Source organism: Electrophorus electricus, chromosome 20 (assembly GCF_041902795.1).
Source record: "Electrophorus electricus isolate QZ-2024a chromosome 20, ASM4190279v1, whole genome shotgun sequence".
Taxonomy (NCBI): Eukaryota; Metazoa; Chordata; class Actinopteri; order Gymnotiformes; family Gymnotidae; genus Electrophorus; species Electrophorus electricus.
Window position 1 is genome coordinate 8,287,069 of NC_137516.1, and position 27,967 is coordinate 8,315,035.

Sequence of the window (27,967 nt, forward strand, 5' to 3'; positions counted from 1 at the left end):
GCCTTTTATTGACCTTTGCTTTGACTTATGTTCTGATGGCATCTTTTAATTTTTTCAATGAACAAAATCATTACTGAATTTATAGTGCATGCTCTATGTACACTGAAAATACTGAAGGTTGCTAAGATTGAGGTAGTTTTAGTCCATCATCCAATCTGTTTTCCACAAGCAAGTTGGAAAGTGAAGTGGACATGAATAAGGGTGTTAGTGTGTGTGATTCATTCTGTGTCATAACCCCTCTTGTAGTACACTACCCAGGCCTGCGCATCTCTGTCTCCCTTTGTAACCTTATTTAATGACGTCTCACACACACACACACACACACACACACACACGCACACACACACACACACACACACACACACACACACTCAAACAAACAGGATTTCCAGAACAATGACACTGATTAAAACCTATTTAAAAAATTCTAATGATTATTTTCCCAAAATATGGATCTTGAGATATGTGTAAGCTGTGAATTAGAGGAAAAATAAACCACTAATCAGGAGCATGACTGAATATGGAATGAGGGACACACATGCAGGTAGCAGAGAGAGCCAATTTTTTTTTTTGAATACAGTGCTGTGTCTTGTCTTACATAAAATGTTGCAGATCAATAATTCAGATGTCCGCTTTTAAATGTCATAAATACCTGACATTTGAGATAAGCAGAAGAATTTGCCTGTTTGCTCGCTCTGTCTTTCTATCCTTCTTTCTCCTTCCAACACTCTTTCCCTGTCTGTCTTCTGCTGATGTTCCTTCATTTTCTAAAAGGAAGCTTGTGCTGACAGCAAGGTGCCCTTTCCACTGTCAGAAAGTAAACGACCAGAAACTCACCTTATTTTGTTTCTTCTCAAAGCACTAAATTCCATTTTGACAATTTTGGGGTCCTCTTCTTCACCCACATTCCTCATATCACCTCTCAAATCTGTCTGCATCTCTCTCACAATCTCTTTTTTATATAGGTTGCATTGTGTGCAGCACAAAACTGAAAAGAAGTCCCTTCAGAGATTTTAAAGAGACAGTTCTGACTCCGCCAAGCCCCCTGCTCTTTTCCCTCTCATTCCTTTCACTCCCTCTCTCTCTTCTCCATTTGGTGATGCATGAAGCTTTTTGGCACTTGCGCACCATGGCTGTCCTTTTCATGATGTAATATGCTGGGCCTGAATGCTTTGCCATTCGACAGGGTGTAAATCATTCACTTGTCTCTCTGCTCTCCACTATGTCTTTCTCCATCTCTCTCTAGTTTTTATTTTATTTTATGGTTTATTTATAACCCAACATAGCCCATCCTGTAAGACTTGCCAGCTATTCAATGAACCACTCATAAATCAAAATAACATATTTGAGTGATAATCTCTGAGTTTGACAAAATATCTGGTGAAAACTGAAATATTCACTTGAAGGGATTCTTTAGTTTAAATCAAATACATAGTTAATGACAAACTCACAGATTTCATTAATAACAATGTCAGATTTTTATCTGACAAACCATTTTGTTATCATATTCTATACAATGAATATGCATACATTTATAAAAATGTGTCATTAATAATATCTTTATCAAGTTAAAGAACTGTGTGTCAAGAAAGATAAAATCAAATTCAAGGTAAAATGACAAGAAATTGAGCAAAGGGTAGTAAAGATTAGCACGATCATGTCAAAAATATTCACTGAGATAAAACTTAACAATGTTCTCATCTCACTTCAATACACTGAGCGTCTATTTTTCAGTGCAATGATCAAGGTTAGTATTTTAACAGTAAAACCGCTGAGATCAGTTCTACTCCACAAACTTGTCGATTCTCACTGCCCCCTTGCTGGGATCTGAACTACCCAAACACTTTGGAAACATGAGACAGTGCCGGAAAGGCCAACATGGACACTTAGGACAAAATAGAAAGGATTGACCATTTATGTCATATTCACTGTCTGAAGTGCTCGCTGGGTTCCCACACTGCCAATGCCACTAGAAAAAAGTACACGCAATCACATTAGCTTTCATGCCCCATTCTGAGCCGCCACTAAGGGCTAAGGAATTGTACACCTTTTGGCAAATGTTTCACAGCTTTCTCTGCACTTCCATTTTCTCAGCAACTTCCAAATATTATGGGAGGTAAGCTACGTTCCGGATTTGGAGAGGTAAGGCCAGTGTATATTATATACACAGCTCAATCAGTTCATTCTCAGAGTGGAACATGCCCTTATGCTCTTCTCTGAATTTGAACTAATTTGGTGGAAGGCCCATCACTGGACAGTTGGTCATTTAATGAAGGCTATGTGATGAAAACCCAAGGCAATATACACATCAGCCTGCAAGTTTCAGTTTGTGTAATTCAGCTGACACAAACAGACCACACTTTGCATTGCAGTGTTTTGCTTAATCACTTTGAATTTACACTGTGTATAAAAAGTGCTACAAATCAGACTTTCAAAATGATACAGTAATACTAATACATGTATACAAATATGATGCTCTCCAGTGGCTGATGGTTAATATCCATGTTTTTTTAAGATACTTAATTCCAACTTGGCAATAATTAAATAATTTTTAAAAACCACAGGAATTGTTTCTACTAACCTTCAACAGGTACGTTCCTTTCTTAATTGTAACAATCAAAGGTAATCATGTTTCATATGAAACCACACAAAATAAAGCATTGTACAGCCAAGAATCTTTCTACCCTATAAATAATAAAAACAAATCGGTTATACCTTTATTTTCATGAGACAAATTATATGACAAAAAATAGGCAATCAGATAGGTCTAAACTGAAATTACTTGACAATATGAGTCTTTAACTCACAATGCATAGTCTTTAGAGGCTATTTTGAAACAATAACCAAACTGCTACTAAGACGACTCCCTTAAGTTAGCAAAAGGGATACATATAATTGGGCATGTATGTGTAAGAGAAGGAAGACAATGCACATGAAATTCTACTCTGAAATATAATTTTGAAAAATCATTTAAAAAATAAACACATTGTTTTTTAAATGACTAGAAGTGAACTGATGTGAGATCATTCCTGTACAGTGAAAAACTAGAAGCAGGCTGTGGTTTGCCCAGAAGTTAGTTGCCGAGACCACATATAATTACACTTCTTTTTTTCTTGGGCCTGATTAAATGTAAGCAAACTTTGTTTAGTCCTCCTTATTCATAAAATTGATCAGTGTAGTCAAGTGGCTATGCTGGGGACATCATGCTGACCTATCTGTAATAAGCAGGACGTTGCCCAAATGATAAATTCCAAATTACATTCATATAAATAGTTGCAGTACCATGGTATAACTAGGCTGCACTAGACATGTTTTCTGATGCAGTGCCACCGAACTACTGGCCAGACTAGGCTTTTTATACCTTTTTGCAACACATCAAACAGAATCAGAAATCAGTGTGGGAAAGGCACTTAATCCAAATTAACTAAAGTCAGGATCTGTCCATAAGCCAATTATCTAGCTAAAACTAAACAAATTAACTGTATTAACCACAGTTATGTTACCAACAGAACTCATTTCAGCAAACAATAAAAACATCAGTAATTCATGAAGACTGGAGAGGAAGCATATTTCATGGGAGGGCTATAATGTTCTTCACAATGAATGTGCCCTGAGTCAGAAACCAGACTGACCCAAAAATGCAATTTGGTCAATATTCTAGATCATATAGAGCCTGTTTACACCATGCATCAACATGTATTTTTGGTGATAAGATCAGATTTCACTTGAAATGAAAAGCAAGATGTAAAGATGCATTGATGCATTGATGCAGGTGTAAAGATGCATTGCAATCCCTTGAGCAACATTACAAGACGGATGGTCAGAGACGGATTTTGACCGTGTTTAATAAAGGGTTTTAACAGACAATTCACCAGAGCTAGTTTTTCAAGAGCCTATCCACTTCCTATTACTTCCGTCATATCAAAAAACAACTGCAAAATGGCAAAGGGTGCCCATTAAAGACTCCAAAATTAATGGGGGTCAATGGGGATAAACAACTAAAAACAAAGAATAAAAAAGCAACATTTGGCCAGGATCTTCCTTTAATTTTGAAAAGTAGAAGTATGTATTACACTAAAAATAGCAAAGAAAAATATTTGTGTATTTCATTTTTTTTTACAGTTTTTGGGCAGTAATACCCTAGCATTTATGCTAATGCTGATTGGTTGGGACGCTGATGCTCAAAAACAGCCAAAATCCATTTACAGCACTGAGCTTTCATCCAAAGCAACTTACAATTCTGACAGAACACAATTTCAGCAACTGAGAGTGAAGGACCCATCAGCAGTGGGACTTGAATTAGCAACCTTTAGATAACTAGTCAAGTACATTAACCACTGAGCTAACACTGACAGCAAATGTAGAAATGAGAAACTATTTTAACATTTTGTATTTAGCTGTTTAGCTACGTTCCACACCCATTCTTCTGTGGGCACTTCAAGCATTTGACAAACCCGAAAGAAGTGGAAATTCTCTCTAGAAATGTTCTGAACTCACCAAGCAGCAAACTAACTAGATTAATATTAATCACAACATTATGTTTTAGATAAAGATAACATCAATATAGTTGCTATATTGCTAAGTTCACATAGGCCTAATGTTAAGCCCTTTTATGTGGTTAGCATTACAAAAAATCATTTGTAAAATGGATTGACTATCTTTTTATAAAAATTGTAATATGTCAGTTTTTTTCTAGCTATATACATGATTTTCTTCAACTTTTTTTACACTTGGCAAACACTTCTACCCAGCATGGGGCTTCTCTTTCAGGGGCTTTGCCCAACCCGGGGCTTGTCTGATCCAATCCGCATATGAAACGTGTTAATGCAGGGTGTAAACAGATTAATAGGTGCACTCGAGCAAAGGATACAGAAGTGAAAGAATTTCTTCTAAGGGTCAAGTGTTCTACTAGACTGTACCTGAGTAGTGATTTGGTTGCTTGGTACAGCATCCAGTTAATTTATAGTACATCATGGGTTTGAGACCTGCTTGAGGTCTCAACTTAGAAGCAGTTGTTGGACCAACACAAATCAGTTTACATACAAATAATAAAGACTTTTCTTTCTCTGGTTCTTTCTTTGTTTTCATCCATCCATCCATCCATCCATCCATCCATCCATCCATCCATCCAGCCAGCCATTTCTCTTGTCTGAAGTGCTGTATGCATCATCAATATTCTGTTCCCTCTGCAATTCTATCAACAGAAACTCTTAAATCAGCACAGACCGTGTGTGCTGCAGATACCTGCTCTACCAGTGTGAGATGAACACTGATGCATACCAGTGAATGTTAACACTGGAATATCTCCCTTTCCAAGTACTACTGACCCTACACACCCACACAAAGGAGTCTGCATGATGAACATATTCACACAATCCCGCAGCAACACAGAGTTCAAATAATACAAATGAAACATTTGATGCAGTTTCAACATAAATTAGTGAATAATTGCAATTGATATGTATGTATATTGTAGTGAACAGCTATATTGCACATGCTTGTGTTGTTTGTGAGCTATCTGGTGGTTTTGTATGTGGTTTTGTATTGCTGTGTTCTAATGCATACCATAACAGCATAAAGGGAAAGAATGAAGAAATAGAACCATAAGTATAAAAAGAGAACTCTGTGAGGTTGTCAAGCATGGATATACCCTGTGCATCTGTGAGCGTGAGTTTTTGTGTGTGTGTGTGTGTGTGTGTGTGTGTGTGTGTGTGTGTGTGTACACTCTCCTACCTCCAGTAGATCCGGTGCTGGGTTGAAGCCGCAGAGATTGCAGACCTGCGTGTGGCACTGGGTGCAGGAGTTGAAATTGGCTGGCTCACTGGATCCTATATTAAGCTCAGTTTTACACAATGGGCAGTTGACTTTGGGTGCCTGGCTGGCAGGCGGAGCCTGCTTCAGAGGAGACTGGTGCTGGACCTGCTGTGGCACCTTCTGATGATGTACCGGCGACTGCTGCTGCAGTGGCCCCTTTTGATGATGCGCTGGCGACTGCTGCTGTGGCTGTTTCTGTGGAGGAGCATGAGGGCCCTGGGGAGGCATCACGCTGGCTGCCACTGGTTTGCCTGCTGCAGGAGGTCCTGATGTGGCCTTAGCGTTAGCGTCACTGAAGACCACCCTGGCTCCCTGGCCACCCGGCTGACGGCTGGGTGAGGGCTGTGGTGAGGCTCCTCCTCCAGGGAGTGGATCGACCGAGATCAGGGTGCTGGCCTGGTTCAGAAGAGATGCACCAAAGCCAAACAGCTTTGTAAGGCCGTCCTGCGCAATGGGCTCTGGGGCAGAGACAGGTCGTCGAGCTGGTGAGCTTCCAGCACTTCGGCTCTGGTCCGTCCGGCTCCTGTGGTGCACTGGAGAGCCACGGGCGAGTTCTGGCTGCGACGGGGCCTTGGCCATTCCTGGTAAGGGCACAGCTCCAGGATGAGGGATCCGTGTCCCTATTGGCCCTGATGCTTTCTGCCCAAACTCTGCAGGCTGTCCCCGGGGAGCCTGGGGCCCTGACTGGGTGCCAGGAAGTGTATAGCCAGGTTGAGAAGGTCCAGTTTGGGTGGAAGGGTTTGGTTGAGGTCCAGTCTGGACCTGTCTCTGAGGACCCGGGGAAGCCTGGGTTTGAGCCTGGGGTTGGATTTTGGAATGTGGCTGAGTTTGAGGCTGTAGCTGAGGTTGTGTCTTGGGCTGGACAGATGGCTGAGAGTGGGGAGGTTGTGTCTTGGGCTGGACAGATGGCTGAGAGTGGGGAGGTTGTGTCTTGGGATGGACAGAGGGCTGGGAGTGGGGAGGTTGTGTCTTGGGCTGGACAGATGGCTGAGAGTGGGGAGGATGTGTCTTGGGATGGACAGAGGGCTGGGAGTGGGGAGGTTGTGTCTTGGTCTGGGCAGACTGCTGAAACTGGGGAGGCTGTGTCTTGGGCTGAGCTGAGTGGGGAGGAGTGGGGTCTGGTTTGGGGTGGTGGGAGGGAGAATGAATCTGCTGTTGGCTCTTGGAGCGAGGTGTGGTCATGTCCATTCCTAGTGCTCTCTGCATTTGACAGTTCAGACATAGCCACTCCTGGACCTGTGGAAAGACACAAACACACACATGCAAATCAAAATTAGGTAGAATTAAAGAAGATTACATTTCTGCTGTGCTCACTCCAAAAGAAGGAAATAATTTCTAATAAATGGTTCCAATGCACAGAGAGAATCATTTTCAATAAAAACCTGTGAGGTTACAGTATTATGTGACAGTATATGTGTCTGCTCTGATCCTCTAATCCTTGCACATTCTTAGTTATTGAAGCCTCTGTCTCTTTCTCTCTCCTCTGCCTGTTAGTCTGGCATGGTATTCAATGACTGGCCTTATTCAATGAAGAGCAATTGAAGGTAATTTAAAAATGTAATTTCTGTCAGACATTAAAAGAAAAAGGGAGGGACCTTGCTATTATCTCTGGACCAGGGCAGATGGTTGTAACTTAATTGGAGTTCTTCTTTTCCTAACAGAGAAAAGTGTGTGTGTATGGGAGGGTGATTGTTCTGAGACATGGTATGTGACAGAAAGTGGACTCTGCCTTTTTTACAGGTTGAAATATCCAAACTTTTCATCACAATTATCAACAGTTATCAGTCCATGTTTCTAGGGGTTATTAGGTTCCTCTCATAGTCTCACTCTTTCTTTCTCTCTCAAAGACACACAGACACACACATACATTCTTCCCTCATTCCCATCATAATTACTTCTATTATGTAATAGCTGCTTCACTATAAATCAACAGTAACAGGCAAAAGCTCTAATCAATGTAATGAGACAGACATTTTAGTCTCCCTCCACTTTTTCTGTAGAGGGTCCTTTCCCCCATGACCACCAGTGCATTAAGGTCACTGCAACCATTACAGTGAGTGTTCAATCTTGGGTTAAGATGCCTTATGGGAAAGTAGCTCACTAGCCTGCATGAAGACTATCGATAGCCATAAAATTGTCCTTACAAGTTGAGTTGAAATAACACTGGCAACTATCCATACTTGAAAGAATATTACATTTATATTAAGTCATATTATATTTGTGAGAGATAAGAAGTCCAACAGGTCAAAATAGTCCAAGAAAACATTTTTTTACTTTTATTTTATAAAGGAATTACTGTCACAGGATAATCAAAGGGGACAATGCCCCTTCTGATTTCTCTGTGACGATCATTCCTTCTTTGATATCAAAATGGACATTTTGTCATGTACTCCTTTAATGGGGCAATGGACAGAATCATTAAATGACCTACAATGGGTTTTGAATGGTGAATATATGTAGGGAAAGGAGAAGAGACCCATCATTAAATATTAATCCAAGCTAAAAGCTCACTGGGTGGGATATGCCATTTGCAAGCCACAAGCTAAAGAGCCTGGTCAATATAAACTGCATGAACAAACACAAACACATACACATATGCAGGCTCACAAACACACACAGGCCAGTTCAGATGCAAAAAGCAGTGACATGGAGCAGCTCTCCCAGTAGCACAGGGGAGGGAAAGGATTTGGCAGTCAACCAGAACTGAATCTGACAGCAAATTGTAGCGCAGGAAGTCTGGCAATTTCCACTGCCTGTCGCATCTCTGTATAAAGCTCACTCATTCTTCCATTTTGTGGAAGCTTAAAAAGATGCCAGATGCCGTCACTGAATATTTTAGCCCATGAACAACTTTTGCTTCACTCACAAGTCACAAACCCAATCAAAGAGCTGTTGCAACCACCATACATAGATGGGTGGGAAGTACCTGATCCAACCCAGATGACACTTCGTTCACATTTGGTTCACATTCCCTGAACCAAAATGCATCTAATTTCACCCAGCTAACAATTTTATGTTCCAAGAACAATCCGTTAATGTTCCAGATAATGGGGATATTATTTCTGAATATTCTGTAAATGTTCAATGTACAGGGTATTTTTACATTTATGACATGTTTTAAAAAAATCTATAAAACATTCCTGAAACATCACACGTTGAATGTCTTTACAAAACATTTTCAGAACATTAACTTACACATTTTATACTTTCTTTGTGTGATATCCCTCTGACAAGATTCTAGCTGATTGATATCCCTAGATTCAGGCCTAGTATCCTACCATAAGGATTTCTACCATGGAGAAATCTAAGCACTACAGTTGAACATTCATAGTGATTAGTTTTATTTCAGGGGGAAAAAGCAAGAAAACACAAAAACACAGACATTGCAAACAGAATGTTACAAGGAAGTTAACATTATATTCAGTCTGTTTCCTAAACTTTCTGAGATCCTTCACATAATGTTTAGCAAGGTTCTGAGAACATTCACTGTTAGCTTGGTTATTTCTGAATTATTTTATGTGCATTAACCTACTTTGCACTTTTTAGCTCAACACACTTCATTCATTCTCATGCATGTCTCCAACGTGAACAATTGCACTACCACAGGACTTCAAGTAGACTCAACAGGTTGTCTAGTAAAACAATGTGGTGTAACTGCTATTTGACCTCAGTTCATTTCCCTGGCACATTCTTCTTCACATTGTGGAGGTATTCCACTGCTGAATAATTGATAATGGATGACAGCAATGGAGCCTGTCAGATAGAAATTAATACACAAGTGTCATTAGCTGGGACTAAGCTTAATAACGTTGATCAAATAATGCACAAGCAATAAGAAACAAAATGTAAACTCCTGAAGGGACTTGTTCTCAAAATGGCCTTTCTCTTAGCTAATTTTGTTTAAATTATCAAACTGTATTTATATTTTCCTATAAAATTAAATGCCCACACAAAACGAACAGAAAGAAATACCTTAAAAAACAGAAAGGTCGCATAGTAGTTTATGTGAAAACAGAACGAGAGGCAGTGCCTCTTTAGAATCTTTTTTATGTTAAACAACACCACAATGTGCTGTCTAATTGCTTAAATGGCCACTTAACATCTAAAGACAGTATGAACATGCTGTAATTACAATATGTAATGACGGCAGACCCATAGATACTAACGCCCAAGCCAACCTCAGTCACAGTCTTGCCTATTTATTCATTATATAATCAGAACATAAACCAATGGCCTTTGTAGTTTTCACACAATCATCAAGAAAAGAAGCAAACAGCCCAAAAAGGAATGAAAATAAACCAAAAAATTCAAAGTACACAAAGTGCACAAATGAGTAAAGTGAGTGCTGAGCACTAAATTTTTGGAAAGGATGTCAAAGTGCTAACACTGATGACAGCTTGGGAGGACAATAACAAATTTGCTCTGCAGAGCTTTCGCTATGAGCAGAAAATGGTAAACCAGTGCAAATGACTCATTCACGGAAGAAATTTATTTCTCGATTCATGCATGGATATCTGGCAAAAAGCCTATTACCCTAGCTTCACTATGTCAGTGTGGAACCTAAACAGATTTTACATGATTTATATGACTCGGCTTACAACGTCTGCTGATAAAAACAGGTGCATGTTTCGAGGACATTTTTTCCCTCTGAAAAGTATGTAAAGGTTCGGAGGCCTGGCTGATGTAATTTTGCAGTGAAGGCTTAAAAGAGAGCATTGCCATGTCGCCTTGCATTTGAATTTTAAAATCTCAGCAGTCAAGCAGGCCATCTTAACAGCCATTAGAGTTTGGAATGCCATACACATTAGCTCTATTCCTCACAGTTACTGCCAGTGCCATTACTGCAGATGGGGAAGGGCCTGATAAAAGAATTCACCAAGTGCAAATAAACAAAATATATTATTGGCACAGAGCGTGTTTACATTTGTGCTATGACTACCATCACTATAATATGAACTAATCTACTTGATAAGGCAATCTATTCTACTTGGTGGTAAGTCAATCATGGAGGAACAGGTAAAAAGTCTTAGCAAACATGAACACATACACACAAACACAGCCGAGGAAAGAGCATGGTATGTTCAGTTTGTTTGTTTTAACATAGGTTGTATATTTTCCCACCTACACTGAACATGTAACACCTGAGGGGTAGTCAGACAGCTGTCTCATAGGTACTTAGGCAGCCAAGGTGGAGTGAAATCTATTGGCAGTGAAGATTACAAAGCAAATAAAACTGAATAATTTTCCATGCTTTCCCATAACATGATGCTCATTCAAATAAATTTTAAACTGGTGACAAAAAGATAAGTGTGTTAGTACTATATGTAAGTTACATACAAAAATAAATCTATATATGCAAATTTGCTTGGTCACTCAAGTGCTTTTCCAGCTACTGTCATCACTGGCTCTCAGCGGGTTATGTGGACTACTGCTGAGCCAAAGACTTGAGTGCAACCCCTTTCCCTGCCTTTTCTACCCTGCCAATAAAGCAAATCGAGCACTCCTGCGAAGAATAACCGTTTCATGGTTGTGGAGAGCACTGGCTGCATTCGACTTCATACTCTGGCATAAGCTGGTCCAAGCCCATATGGGTGGAAAGTGTAAAAAAACAAACAAACAAACAAAAAAAACAAAGAACAAAAAAAAAAGAAAGAAAAAAAAACAACAACTGCAGAGGATGATCTGGCAATCCAAAATAGACACAGAGACTGACTGTTCCATGATATACACTTCCCTCCAGAATGCCGAAACCTCAATTAGTAGGGGAAAAAATGCAGGATAACAAAATCACTTTTTTAACTTTATTATGAATTGTTATGAATTGGCTGACATAGTCATAGTCACAGATTTCTTTGATTATGTACACGTTAGTAAAGCTATATGAAATCTCTCTTAGTCATCAGCATGTTCGAGGTATAATTATGAAAGCTCATGATTTGCTTGATCTCCCATTTTGTTATATATATATATATATATATATATATATATATATATATATATATATATATATATATATATATATATATATATATATATATATATATATATGGGAACCTTTTAGAATTAGGATCCAGTTAAATATATTAAAAATTCACTCACTGCCTGATGCTTTTAATGGAAACTTCACCCCAATTCTAAAAGGTTCCCAGCACTTTGCATTTGTAATCACTATGAGTTTAAAGTGCAGAATGTCAGCTATGTACCCATTAGGAATCAGAATATTTTTTTTACACGTGGCCCCCTCTTCAACTGACCATATGGATTTGGACACCTGGCCACTCAGTTGTTTCTTAGCCAGCTGTTTGTCATTGTTTCAGAAATCAGTTACTTATATATCTCAAAATGAGTCCCACAAACACATTTTATCATGTGGCTAAACAAATTCAGTTTGAGCCAAAATCAGCTGTGTTAAAATATAGTGGTAGAGAGAAAACCACAGGACCCCACACAATAAGTTCAATCATGAAAAGAAAAAAAGTTTAACAAATCATAAATACTATCCAGGGAATGTGCAAATGTATAAAACAAGATGAGAAAGATGAATACCTCAGCCCAAACTTGGAGGTTTTACCTTATAGGTTTATAACACTACTGGTAAACCTCATGAACAAAATGCCCATACAACAGCTTCCTAAAAACAAAACAACAAAAAAACCCTGACACTTCCACATATAAGATGAAGTTGAACTGAACCTTTACGAGAATGACTGAAAGAGAGAACTGTGGCGATAAACATGAAACTACTTAAAATCCAAAGAGAGGACCATGGAGATAAACAAGGAACTTGTCATAATCCGTAGAGATAAATGTGGAACTGCTCATAATCCAAAGAGAAAACTGGAGATAAACATGGAACTTCTTATAATCCAAAGAGAAAACTGTGGAGATAAACATGGAACTGCCATAATCCACAGAGAGAACCATAGAGATAAACATATAACTACTCATAATCCAAAGAGAGAACTGTGGAGATAAACATATAACTGCTCATAATCCAGAGAGAAAACTGTGGAGATAAACAGACAACTTCTAAATAATACAAAACATCATAATCCACCAGTTGTTTCATTTGAGCTGTAGAGTAGGGACAAAAAATTAACAAACCTGTCAGTCAAATTACACACCAAAAGCACTGTCTGAACTTTATTATTGGGCTCCAATAAGTAGACGAATTTTGTTTTTTGTTTTTTTGTTTTTGTTTTTTTGTTTTTGTTTTTTTTTTAATTGAAGGAGCAATAATCAGGTGATACATGTAGAGTGCAATGCAGTTTTAGTGCAGAATAAACTTGAATCAATGTATAAAGTGTCTTTGTTGATGGTAACGGTCATACACCCTTGTTTTTTCTAATATCTGTAAAAATTCTAAATGTTTCGGCAAACAATTTCATATATAGTTTTGTTACCTTCTAGTTTTTTTTAAGGAGTGTTTTGCATCATCTTTTTCCTGTCACACATGGGCGTGGACCTCAGCATACTGCATATTCATGAGAAACTCTCCACTTAGAGCCAGAGGGTGGAGTATGCATGCCTTTTCAGTATATTGGTGAAAGCGAGAAACCCTAGATACAGGCTACAAAAACTGTATAAAGCCTACACTAACCAAATGCATACTGGAACTGCAACCCCAGTATAAAACAATAAATGAATAATTAAATAAACAATAAATATCTGACTAGTAAAAATTGTTGCTACTTTGTAAAAAGCAAACACCAGGGTATATGACTTGAACTTGTTTCTGTCATTGGATTGTTCAACCAAAATTGTGGCATGGAGCTTTACAGTGGAGCCTTTAGAAGCAGCACGCTCGCAGCTGTTTTTACCTTTAACTAGTAAAAGTAGAAAAAAAAATTACCTGAAATTTTGTACAACATATTTGTTAAATGTAAATCTTTAAATTATGGTTTTACAAATACTGCTTTCAGAAGTTTTCTGCACAGCTGACCATGCGTGCAGGAAAACCACTGTATTTCCATTGACACTCTTTGCAACAAACGTGGCTAGCTCGTTAATTAACAGCCCAGTTATCTAACTAGCCAATATACTTCTGACCTTCAAGTATGGAGCATGCTGGAAATGGCACATGAACCAAACCTTATTTTGTATCAGCCTGAAGAGGACAATTCCAAGCATGAATTTGAACCTGAACCTAATAATCTTTGTAGCCTTATAACAGAGTCTGAGTACTATTTATGTCAGTTTCTACATTAGCTGGAGATACACTACCTGGCCAAAAAAAGGTCACCACCTGGATTTAACTAAGCAAATATCTCCTCCCATTGGATAATTACTACATGGGTGATTATGTTTCAGCTGGCAACAAGTTATTTAACCCTAACTGATGCAGTTAGTAGCTTCTCATTTGTTAAACAACCATGTCGAAAGACACATCCTGTGGTCATGGAAAAGATGTTAATCTGTTTCAGAAGGGTCAAATTATTGGAATGCATCAAGCAGAGAAAACATCTAAGGAGATTGCTGAAACTACTAAAATCGGGTTAAGAACTGTCTGACGCATTATTAAAAAGTGGAAGGACATCTTCGAGGAAAGAATGTGGTTGGAAAAAATCTTGAATGATCGGTGATCACTGAAACATGTGGTGAAATCAAATCGTAGAAAAACAGTATAGTGAAATAGTGAAAACAATAGTGAAAGTAAGAGCATTTCCACACGCACAATGTGAAGGGAACTCAAGGGATTGGGACTAAACAGCTGTGCAGGATTAAGAAAACCACTTGTCAGTGAGGCTAATCGGCAAAAACGGCTTCAATTTGCTAGGGAGCATAAAGATTGGATTCTGGAGCAATGAAAGAAGGATATGTGGTCTGATGTGTCTAGATTTACCCTGTTCCAGAGTGATGGGCACATCAGGGTAAGAAGAGAGGTGGCTGAAGTGATGCACCCATCATGCCAAGTGCCTACCATACAAGCCTGTGGGGGCAGTACTATGATATTGGGTTGCTGAAGTTGTTCAGGTCTAGGTTCAGCAATATTATGTGCCCAAAGAATGAGGTCAGCTGACTACCTGAATATACTGAACAACCAGGTTATTCCCTCAATGGATTTTTTATTCCTTGATGGCACGGGCATATTCCAAGATGACAATGCCAGGATTCAACGGGCTCAGACTGTGAAAGAGTAGTTCAGGGAGCATGAGACATCATTTTCACACATGGATTGGCCACCACAGAGTCCAGACCTGAACCCCATTGAGAATCTTTGGGATGTGCTGGAGAAGACTTTGCGCAGTGATCCAAATCCCATCATCAATACAAGATCTTGTGGAAAAATTAATGCAACTCTGGACAGAAATAAATGTTGTGACATTGCAGAAGCTTGTAGAAATGATGCCACAGCAAATGCGTGCCATAATCAAAGCTAAAGGCGGTCCAACAAAATATTAGAGTGTGTGACCTTTTTTTTGACCAGGCAGTGTATAATTAGTTAGCTAGTTAATTAACTAGCTAGCAAGCTAGCTCAGTCATTTTGACACCTACATTCTTATTGCTACCCAGCGACATTATGGGATATTCTGTCAAACAAAAACGATATCTACTTTTATAAAAAAATACTTACAGTGCTATCATGCACATGGCCTGCAGTAAGTACTGGGAAAGCAGTTCCTTTCTGCTTGAGTCACTTTCCAAGTCCTGTGCAGTTATTGAGGCCATTATTTAAATGAGTCTGCAGTAAAATATTTGCTGCAAACCTTTGTGCTGACTGCATGTCAGCCCTTGAAAGAAATTCAAGCCATTTGCTTTGGTCTTGTTAATGCCAGTCATTGTTTTCACTCCTACACCCAAAAATGAACATTTGTTAACGCATGCCATATCATTAGCTAGCAAGAGTTATATCAGTGTAACGTGATGCATATGGAATGTCTTTCACAGTTTATAAATATGGAATGTAAAGTAGTTTGTGATTTAATGTAGTCAACAAACGTTGTCTGTGACGTACCTGTAAGATGCTGCCAAACAAAGTGTAATTTGTAAAGGGTGATGGTTTTAATTTTAAGGAGGAGAAACAATGTAGGGGATCTTTAAGGTGGAATTAAATTGCATATTTCAGCCATAGTCTTTGATTGCATGTTGAGTTTCAGTCACACAGCTGAATGGCTCCTGTAAGCACCTGCATACTGAAGACTAGCTTCTCAAATACAGGCTAAGTATGGTTAAATAGAGCTTTTGGACTAAGAAAGACAAACACGGTGAAGTGAATTGTAAATTAGTTCATAACTAAGCTTTGTGTACAGGGGCTTGAATCAAATACACTTAAATCACAAACACTTGTGTCATGTACAATACTCATGTATCGATACTCATGTTCGATACTTTCCAAGCCTCTATAGCTGAATCATGGGCCAAGTGTATCATTGTGTGATTATTAGATTGTAGAAAGAGATATTGTTTTTTTCTCTTCAAGTTGCTTTTGCTGTAGCATTACAAAACCTAGCATAGAAAAAAACATACAAATGTGCATTATCAATTTCATTGATTAGTGTCCACTCAACTAGTTCACAGAGGAAAGTGGTAGCTCAGTGGTTAAAGTACTTGACTTGTAACTGGCTGGTTTCTGGTTCAAGCCCTGCCGTCTTACCACTGCTGGGCCCCTCAACAAGACCCTTAAGTTGTATACAGTCATACTTTTAAGTTGCTTTGGATAAAAGTGTCAGCTAAATGCCATAAAGGAAAGTACAGAAGGGCTGTTTCAGCACTTTGGACAGAGCCTCTGCCTTCCTCTCTCGCACACACACACGGATATAAATCAATAGCAAATCACTAGTCACATCCACAAATGATTACCCCATGGTGAAAGGAGTCTCATATCTCTTGGTCTGACATATTATGATTTTTTTTTTTTCTCAGATATTTTTGTTCAAGGTAATTCATATTGCTACACTTAATGAATTTTGGCAACCCATTTGTGAACTAATGTGAAATAATTGCAGATAATGGGTAACACATAATATCATATGTCAGTAGCATAACTGTTCACTGCTCTGCTACTGAAAACCAGAGAAAAACATAGTCATAGACAGTGATGGTAGAGAGGGAGAGACGGCAAGAGACCAAGAAAGCAAGAGTGCATGAGCAAGAATGACAGACAGAGAGAGCTAGACAAAACAGAGAGAAAACACTGTTGGGTAAAGCAGATCCTGTCATTCTGAAAAGGCTTCAGACACAACCGTGCAAACGCAAGCCAGTTATCACACAGCACCAGCACAGCCTTGGCCTTTTGTAATCTTCCTTGCTCTCAATACCCCAATAACTCTGTTTGTTTGTGTGTGTGTGTGTGTGTGTGTGTGTGTGTGTGTGTGTGTGTGTGTGTGTGTGTGCGCGTGCATGTGTGTGTGTGCGTGTGTGCGTGTGTGCACATGGTGCCATGTTAGGGGTGAGCAAGATTCTTTTGTTGTGTGTGAATACCAAGTGAATAATGTCTGTACATGCATGCATGTGTGTGTGTCTCTTTGTGTTTAATATAAATTCAAAAATACAGTAATGCTGAGATGGGGAATTGGGTATAAATGTGCATATAACTGGGCTTTGGAGTCTGTGTAATTAGCATTAGATCTCCTGTATACTATAGTACCTCATAGTAAAATCTTTTAAACAGCAGAGAAATGTTTTCACCATGTTTCAGGAATCTATGTATCTCATGCTGACAAAATAATTAGAATTTATGAAGCAGTTCCTCTGAAACAACCCAGGCTACTGGTCAAAGCTTACATACTCATCTGTGTTTTACACACAAACACGACACTCACAATTTGGATATGCACTGATTAGTCTGTCCGGATGGCCATCAGTCTAAAAGCCTTTCAGGGTATCCTGGTGTCATCACTTTATTTCCCACAGTTGCTCAAAAGCCATTATGTGACAGTATAACGCAGCCAGCCAGGCAAATGCCATGCCCTTCTCCTTTCCCCTCTCTCTGACTCTCTTTCTCTCATACACACTCTTTGTGTGAACAAAACAACATGCACATGGTGTTTAAACATACATCCATGTCAGTTTACTATTTTTCCTCTGGCCTTCAGTCCGCAGGGTGGGTGTGAAGCTGTGGAGAATCACTTCGGTCCTCTCCTGCGCTCTCGCAGCCTCTGATGCAACTTCTCGACTCCAACCCAGGGAGAGGGCACGATTGCGTTAGTGCGATGGCATATGGACACCCAGGCATACCTGAGAATTGGCACTCGGAGTATGGGCCATACAGATTCGCCACCATGCAAGCTCACTAGGACTATTCCGCTTGCTAAATTAAGACATAATCCTTGAAAAACAATGCCAGTCACTCAGCTCAGAATTTCAAGGACACTATACATCAAGATTTTGCGTGCGTTTTCTCTTTACTTTCTCATAACCTATTATGGAGATCTTGTCACTGGTTTACAGACAGAGATTAGAGATAGAGATCACTAAGCATTGCTTGCAAACCATGAAAGACTCATAAATTCACTTCTGTATGGGTTCGCTGCCTTCAGAAGCTGCTCCAGCACTTGGAGGGCATCACGGTAATGTTTAAAGGGGCAATATGTAATTTTTCTAAAGATTCTTATTCACATTATGAAACCACCTTTATACTGTCAATTAGTGGCCTGGATGTTTCAGATATTCTTTACTAAACTATTTTAAACATAGCCGTCTCTATGGCGCATAAACTGGTTCAATCTGATTATTCATTGCATATGAGCTGCGCTTCATAGGAAAAATGTTCAAATAAATCTGTAATCACTTTCATAAATATTGTGTGTTACTTTTTGGTGGTAAAAATGACTTATTTAAAGCAATAGCAATGGTCAAATGGTGATATCCAGGCCTTTCACTGTGAGAAATTAACATATTGGAATATCATAAAATGGCAACTTTAGTCATGACCATAATAATGCAATGCATCTGATACTGTAGCCAGTTTCCATAGCAATACTTACATGTCACTGAATAGTTTTATTACATCTAATTCAATTTGGCGAGCCCTTTATGAGGGGACTCCAGTGTGTTAAAGTGGGGAATGCATTAGCATATGCCATGCCGTTCCATAAGGTAAGAATTTTCAACAACACATCTGGCCAATTATATGACAACAATCAGCAATAGCTCTTCACTACATTAGACTATTCTGCTTGAATTTAGTGCACTTGAAAAAGGTATTATTTGATATACACACACTCCCTCAAAGATAGGTCTGTATGATCAAAAATATTCAGGTAAAAAAAAGAAATCAAATCAACTTAGATTCACACCTTTTCTACAGTGGTTGCTATAGCAACATTGATGGTCCAATGGCAGGGTGCATGAACACTCACACCTCAAGTCCCACTACATGTGCAGACACACACAGAGATGCATGTGTAAATGTGTGTGGTGTATGTTTGTGCATATATTTAGCTCTTTAGGGAGACCAAATATTCAAATCACAGGGAAAAAAATAAGATTAATTGGGGACCCACAAGAAAAGTTTTATACTTGAAGAACTTAAACAGTTAAAGGATTTGTGATAATCATTCTTCACACCTACATGCTAAGACGAGCCAAACTATGATTACAAACAATTTCCTCTGTCACTCCCAACTTGTTGAGAAAGAGAGCGATGGGGGTGTGAGATGTGTGTTGCTTGTCAGCATTACATGTGACAAACTGGTCACATGGGCAGTGTCTGCTGTTTTAGAAAGCACATTACAATTTTACTTCAATATCGGTTAAACCTGCTTCTTTATTAGTAGTCTAAATAAAAGACTTCAAATTATTAAAAGACTTCAAATCATTATCACTACATGATGTGTGGGTTTAGGATTATGGACTGCAGACTGCAGTTTATGACAAGTTATATGCAAATTACAGATTGCTATCCACTGCTAAAAGTGGGCCAGAAAATATCAACCTCATTTTTCTTTCTCTCTCTCTCTCTTTCTCTCTCTCTCTCTCACACACACACGCACACACACACACACACACACACACAGGATAATCTACTTCACATACTATACTGCAGCACATTCTTCAAAAGTTTTTGACATGCAAAACCTCCTGGATGAACTTGTGCTTTGTTCGTCTCTCTCTACTGATCTCCTGAGATCATGTGTATTTTTAGTTGGCTTGTAGTGCACAGGGTTACTTATAAATTTCTATGCATTATTACCTGGTTAAATAATTCATTGAGCACTGAAGGTCTATATATTGTGAGCATATGCTGCCAAACATTTTAGTCCATTTTTCCTTTGGTAATTAAAATAAAATTAACAAAAACTGTAATCACAATTTTTTAAGACTACTCTTTTATTATTTAATCCTCTCACACTTCAAATAGCAATTAACATTCAGTGACAATTAAATGTCCCCTAAAACTGTTGCATTATTTTCAACCTCCTGTCTAGTGTCCATATCCGTGTTGAGACCAATGAAAAATCTCCATAGCAAATGATGACTCACAGTAAGATGTGTGAATTTCTCTGTGTGTGTTTAATCAAAAGTTAACTATGCCACAGACTAGAGGGTCCAGTTGTCTGATTTTAGGCCAGACAGTCTGGTTTCTCAGCTTCCTGTCCTATTTGTCCTCCTGGTGGGAACTGGTAGTTGTGTTGCATTGATCAATATCATTCTAGTGTGTCACTGCGTACTATCCATATCAAAGCAAATATCTCGTATACCATTGGTTTAATAGAAAGCTACTGGTTAACTGTATAAAGACTGCACTCTAAATGCTAGTCAAGATTTTTGCAACAATGTAAAAATACTAAAAATAAAAACAACATCAGTTCTCAGTGGTCAGCACATTCTTTCCTTTCAAAGCATATGAAAGATACATTTCATGCGTTTTTTACACTATGCCAGACAAATGCTGCAAGTAGGTGCCACATTTGGTGAGTCAGACATTAATTTATAATACAGATTTCTAGATGAAATTGGTCAGCTCTGTTAGCTACCTAGATTTTTTATTTTGTGTGTTGTAGTGTCATATCCTCATTCCCACTTAGGAGTTATTAAAGTGGCCACCCTACGACAGACGAAAGCTGAGTCGGAAGTACAAAAATAAACAGCCTTACTAATGTTACAAGGAAAAATGTCCCTAATTTAATTCTGCTACCACAGCAAGCTTATTTTTAATGCTAAGATGTCTTGGTTTTAACAAGGGTCAGGGTTAGGAAATAAATTACATTTATCGTAATGTAATTCCCCGATTTCTCTCTCCTCTCAGGTATAGAAAAACCAACCACTTGGTATGCTCTAGAAATAATAACTTGAAATGATAATGTTGCAATAACTCCCCTTTTTCATAGTCATTTACCACTGAATCAAAATTGATATAGGTTTGCCTAGAAAGAGCAAAAATCACATGACGAAGCAGTCATAATATCATATTTTACGATACATATATTTCTTTGCCACTGTGGTCATTACCTTGGTTACTGGTAGTCTGGATTTCTGTAGAGATTTTTTATTTATTGATTTTTTGTATACAAAAAACTATACAAACAGAATTTGAACTTTAATATTTGTTATCCTGCAGCAAACGTAGGTGCTATTATGTATCATAGTCTGTTAGTTTTATCACTATATGTTTAGAGTACATTAAGTTGTGTCACACTCTCCTCTGCAACTCGATCTACTGTGGACTATGCATCCCATAAACCTCCTGTACAGTCCCAGTCACCTGTGTTCTAAACTCACCTGTGTCTCATTCTTTAGGTGTTCACCCTATACATATCCTATGGTCTCTATCTGTCCTTGTGAAGTCTCATTTGCCTTGAGTTGTAGTTTGTTTTCTTGTTAGCCATTTTGGATTACCTGCCTGTTTTGGGTATTCTCCTGCCTGTTCCCTTTGGATCTGTTTGCTCTGTGCCTCTACTTGTATCAACCCTTGCCTGTATTTGACTACTCTTTGGATTAGCCCTATTAAACTGAAATTTTATACTGCATTTCGACTCCATCTCTGTTCAAAAACCTGAGAGTTTGCATGCATTTGCATTAATGACTGTATGCATACAGTGCATTGTTTAGCATTATCCAAATTTGTATGATTTTCACTTTAGCTGCAATTCCAGGCTCTTTAACCGATTCTTAGCTATATTGGTTTTGATTCTGTGGTAACAGTCTATAAAACAGTGTCCAAGGGTTTTGCAGAATTTTTGAAAAAGTATCTGAACAAGAATTTGGGACGAAAAATGTAGCAACTTTCAGGTATGTTTAAGAAGCCTATAAGAAGGCTCACAGTAACCTTTCAGGTGTTATTCCCATTTGATTGAAGAGTCATAGCTAGCAATCAAAGCAACTGAAGTGTTTTGCATTTAGAATAAACATTTTTGATGCATATACTAAGTAAATCTGCATCTGCATACCATATAATTAATTATTTGGTATAAATGATCTTACAATAAATACTGATTTGCTTAAAAATATTTAATCATAGTGTGATCTCACCAAAATGTCATACCAATTAGCATAAGAGAGAGATGTCTTTGGATTTCATACAAAGTTGGAAGAAAAGGTATGAATAATAACAACACTAAATTTCACCATTTGTAATTTTTCATACAAACTGGGCTGCTCAGATTTTTAATGAATTTGTTATCAGGGGCATCAGACAGAGGATAAAGGTGGACCTGACTACCAGGGGCCCTCTTTGGATGGGGGGGCCCCTCTAATAGCCTCAGATTTTGGATTGTATTTTTTATACTCTGTTATTATACAGATAAATTATACCAGTCTGTGTCTTCCCTGAATTGTTCTGTTTATGCGTGTTGTTTCCTTTAAAGTCCCTCTTCTGTCATAGACTAAACCACTATAACATTACCTTTGTTCAACAAAATCACATATTTAGAAGTTATTTTTTCAAGAAAAAATCCCCTATTGTTCTAAAGGTGGCTTAGATATAACTCTACACCCTTTCTTTCGTTCAGGAAACACGGATCTATGAATATCTCTGTCTCCACCCCTGCACACTCCATCGCAGCTTGAGCTTACCTGCTTGCCTTTGACTATATGCTCAAACAGGAAAAAAGTTTGTTTTCTGCACTACTGGCTACTGTAGGCTAGAAAATGGCAAGTGGTAATACTGGAGTAATTCAGCCATACATGTTCAATCTGACACAGGACAAAAAGAGGAGAGACATGTACAGGGTAATTTACAAGCCAACTTTAGAAACATACAATGTCAGAAAAGTAATGGTAACAGATAACATTAGCATTTGGCTTGACTAGGTTATCAAACAGCTAATAATGTGTTGTTAATGTTAGACAACCTTGGTCCTGATTGCCAGCTCTGACATTTTTAAAGTTGTAAAGATAAACATCCAGATGTTGCATTAGGACGAACTGATTTGGACAGCACAAAATCTCTGTTAAGAAAGGCATCTATTTCATAACTAACTATTGTACTATCTATATGTATACTCATGTTACCCCTCCTGTTTGGGTGCTCATTGGGTGACAATGTATGACTACGTACAGTATACATGTCTTATACAGTATATTGTATACAGGAATTATAGTGACAGCGCATGATGATATGTACATTTTAAAAGAATAACAGAAAATATATGCTTTAGAATTCCCCATTGAAAAAATCTTTTTAAAAAACTCATATCCATGTCATATGTACTTAGCTGTTGTATATGGTTGTATTTCCAGAATTTGGTAACATTGGCTGCATCTTGACCACAGATAATACATATGACCGCATGTGGGATAAGTATGCCTTCCAGGCATTCTGGCAGAAAACAGTTTCCTCCGCATCCCACGTGCACTTGAATTAGCCTTATCTTGGTACTAGCAGCTTATGAGGAATGACCTTTACCAATCCCTATCCCGTCTGTATAAGACATCATGTCAAAATTTGACATGAATCATTGTACTATATAACTTGGCAAGATAACATTGTCTAACATTATCTAAAACACTGTATATTTGTTATACATAGTCTATGGATAATACGCATGCATTGATAAATAGAACAGCATTGGGTTTCCATCACTTCTGCTAGCTCTATTATGCTAATTATATGGACAGCCCCAGTCCACATGGACTGATTCCTTAAACATCAGAAAAGTAAGAGGTGCTTGCTGGCTGATTCTGGACCTAACAGTATGCATTTTAAAAGTTAGTTGATGAGCTGGCTAACTTCATTTGGTTATGACATTGACTGTAACATTAACTGTTTAGGAAATTAGTTCATGTTCATGTGTCCACACTGATTATATGCTAGAAGTCAAATCATGAGCGAAAGCAGTCCACCTTATGGCTGAGCATTTTCACTTTGGAACTGCAGTGATAATGATGGTCTCAAAAAAACATGGATTTAGAGAGGTTTTCATACATCACAAACTTAACCCTTAAATGCATGTCATCCAACCTAATAAAGAAATAAAACATTACAAATTGTTTTATTTTCTTGGGCACCCTACATTTGCTGCTAAGCTCATGATTGCGAGAGCACATTTCTTACATAACATACTTTTAAAATAGTGTTATATAAGGGTGCATTTTAACTGATGCTCCCAAGAAATTATTCTACACTGTTTCCATGTGCGGAATAGCTCAATGTGTTACACACACTGACTAACTCGTCTAGAACAGAAATAAACAACTAAAGCACCTGATTAAATACAGTGGCCTTTCCAACAGTATACTAAGCATCATACTGATCCAGACTCCAGTAGTTCTAACTACTGCTCCCCGAAAGCAACCATTACACTAAGACGGCAAACTGCAGCAACGTTCAAAACGTCGATGTTTACTATGTGAATTCCAATAACATAAATAGTTAATAATAGCCAGCAAGGCTTTCGAAATGAAACACGTGAGCTATTAAGTGCCAGCAAATAGAGCGAGAGGAGTTGCATAATGTACAACACGAAGGTAAGCGAACGAGTCGCCCGACATGTAGAGACTAAGCACCGCGAGAAACAGCTGTACGGCGCGACAAAACGCTAATGAGTAAAACCGTGTTTCTCCATTAGCATCCTAGTGTTAGCGCCATCGCTACAATGAGCGCAGATGGCACAGTACTAAACAACTCTGGGAGTTAGGCCTTTACTAAAGAGGCTTCCATCGAGTCCCTTTATTGCTAGACTGCACAGTACTTCATACATTATTTGAAGAGAATCCCTGCTTCCAAAGAGGAACACCACTTTTGTTACATTTTACGAATGTGAGACATGTGGGGAAAAAATGCACGCATGCACAAATTCAACACACAAGCACATGTAAAACATGCAAATTGCTAAAAGTTCATAAAAGGGAAACTGAATGGTTATCCACTTAACAGAATGTAAAGTAATAAAAGATGTGTAGGTAGACAACAGAAAGGCAACATAATCTGCCATTATACAGGTTTCTTCGGTACAAATATAGAGCAAAATATATCCTGTCCAATACACAAGCTTTCAAAGTAGATGCTGGAAATGTACCTCCAGACCCTACTGTTTTTCCGCCATATTCATTTATATATAGGACATGACGTGCACGCCACAGGCAGGAACCTGTGGTTCTCACTTGAGTTGACGATGTTCCCGACTGAGAGAATGAAGGTGTAATCTCTGCAGCAATTAGTCCAACTGGTCCAATAATTTTAAAAACACCGCGGCAGTCGTTAAACAATTATGCAAAAAGCACCTTGGAGACGCAGCGTTTATTTCACATAACATTTATAGATTTATTGAGCTTCAATTGATTATATATTTATAATAGCATATGCCTACGGTTAAGGCAAAGCACACAGCCATTGATCAGTGCTGATCACTGAAGGCTCAAGAGATACCCATGGTACACACAGCTACAATTTATACAGAACTAACAGTTAAACTGACAGTCTCTGCATTACCAGCTGTCTTTGTTAAATGCAAGTCGTTTACATAAATGTTAATCACCTTGGAAATATAGCTAATCAAGATGGTGTTTTAGAACTTGTTATAGGAATGCATAAATCAGATGCAATTAGAAAAGACCCAAGGAAATCTTCAATAAAGGAATGTCGATATTATTCAAAACACACTATTGGTAAGGTGGGCCATTTTGACAACGTGTACCTTTATTTTTTATAGAAACATGATTGTCCCTCCACACATCAATTGTTTCCCCAGATAATTCCCAGCTGAAAGGATGACCACAGACAAAAGTAAACAAACTGCATTTATAAAAAAAAAAGATAGCTTTCAGATGTACTCAGCAGTCACAAACCTCTGACCCAATTACTCCTCTCTTCCTCCATCCATTTTCCACTTCCACTCTTGTCTCTTTCCACATTCTCTTTCATTGTCTGCTCCCTGCCTCTCACTCTCATGTCCTATCAAGCCCTGATCTCCCGAAGCCTCTCTTCTCACGCTCAGTGTCTTGCCGTGCCTATTAAATGTTGATACATCCCCAACCGTCCCCTTTCACCCCTACCCAACCCCAACTGGATGCTTCTTCACTTTGCACCTCAGAGTGTCAACAAGTATAAACAGACTAATGGAAATTCTGTCACAGCCTCCGGAGACATTACACGTGCTTTCTGAGCATGATCCTCCCCTCCCCTGCATGCACACAGAAAAGCAAATACACAAGCAAACACATATTAGGATACACATTTATGCCCATATGCATTGAGACACAAAATGACAGGCAGTCACAAAGTGTAATTCCGAATCAGGCAAAAAGGAAGGGAAACTTAAAATAGAAAGGATTCAGAACTTCACACACATATATGGACACAGATACAAAACTTTTTTTTAATCCTGTCATGTCTGCTGGCAAACATGCCTGTCAAAACATCAACAGAAGAGGGTGCAACGAGACAAGCTGCCTTTAGACAGACAAATCACTACAACAGACAGTGAAAGAGAAAGAGGAATAATCACTAAAACATATATTATTTGTAGTGCTTAAAAAACGAGGGACTAAATCTTGTCAACATAAACCTCAAAACCCATCGTCCTGTGTTTTCCAGAAAATACACATCCACAAATATATTCTTAAGCTGCATGACCTGCTCTCAACCACAAAAAAAGGTAAAACTATTGATTACATATTTTACATAAGGAACAGGTTTGCCTAAAAGAATCCTGACATACAACAAGGGTCTAGTAAATTACACTTCAGTCCAGACCCTGTCCTAATGAGACCTGAGGACTTGTAACTTGAGGCTGGTGACATATGACATAACTTTATTGTAATTCAGTAACTTGGCACTTGAATTTTGCTCATATTGACTTGGGAGTGTAACTCGAACTTTCAAGGGTAGGTTTCTACACTGCAGAGCCCTGGAGATGACAGATAAAAATTCCCTTGTTCAAAACAGAATGGATATATATTAAATATATATTTAGAAGGTAGATGGGGATATGTTTTTTTGGCATCTCTTGTAAGGTTAACTGCCACTTACCTCTGTGAGGTGTGGGTTGGGGTTAAAGCCACACTGGTTGCAGACAGTGGTGCGACACTGGGTGCACTTGTTGAAGTTGGGTGATCCGTCGGCACTGGTCAGCTCCGTGGTGTTGCAGACTGGGCACAGCTTGCTGCTGGGCATGGGTGCTATCTGGGGCACTGAGTAGGGTGAACTGGGCGCACTGCCCCGGTCAGGAGACACGGAGGGGGACCGGCCCGATCGCCCCCCACTACTGCTGCTGAAGTCCACTTGCAGGTTGCGTCTGGAGGCATGCTGACCAGGACCCTGGTCGCTTACCAAGCCTTGGGATGATGCTTGAGTCTGGGATTGAGGGGCGGGAGAGGGCCTGGGGCTCTCATGGGTGGCTAGTCGATAGGGGTCTCCTCGTCCTGGCACGCCCCCCGTGCCAACTGTGCCAGCACCACTGGTAGGCCCATAGCCTGTTTTGGGACTTGAGGGTGCACCAGACAGTCTAAGATAGATAGACAGAAAGAAATGTAAGAGTTATTATACTGCTGCACTATTGTACTGCTATACCATGCAGTTTAGCTACTATAAGTCATCAGCATTTCCAGTAACTGATTCACTGCATCTCTTCATGCAGTGTACAGGCAATTAGTCAATACTAATTATGTTTAACATGCAATTTATATAAAGACAATAAGATGATAATAAAATGTTATTTCTTCTAACATTTTCCTTCCCACAAAAGGATCCTAAATTGACTCTGACTTTCTCCTCCCTCTTGCTTTCTCCTCTTTTTCTTTCCCCCACTTGCTTTCTCTTTTCCTTCTTGTG

General features: G+C 38.8%; 1 protein-coding gene across 6 annotated transcripts in view; it reads right to left on the reverse strand.

The window, feature by feature from the left end:
* bsna (bassoon presynaptic cytomatrix protein a) overlaps window positions 1-27,967 on the reverse strand; it is a 94,876-nt gene that overhangs the window by 56,341 nt on the left and 10,568 nt on the right. For all 6 annotated transcript variants that reach the window (XM_027012387.3, XM_027012390.3, XM_027012388.3 and 3 more), the window contains exons 2-3: window positions 27,167-27,641; window positions 5,734-7,050 (exon numbers count right to left, since the gene is read on the reverse strand). In XM_027012387.3, the coding sequence (XP_026868188.3) occupies window positions 5,734-7,050; window positions 27,167-27,641 (1,792 nt within the window). The remainder of the gene's footprint in view (window positions 1-5,733; window positions 7,051-27,166; window positions 27,642-27,967) is intronic.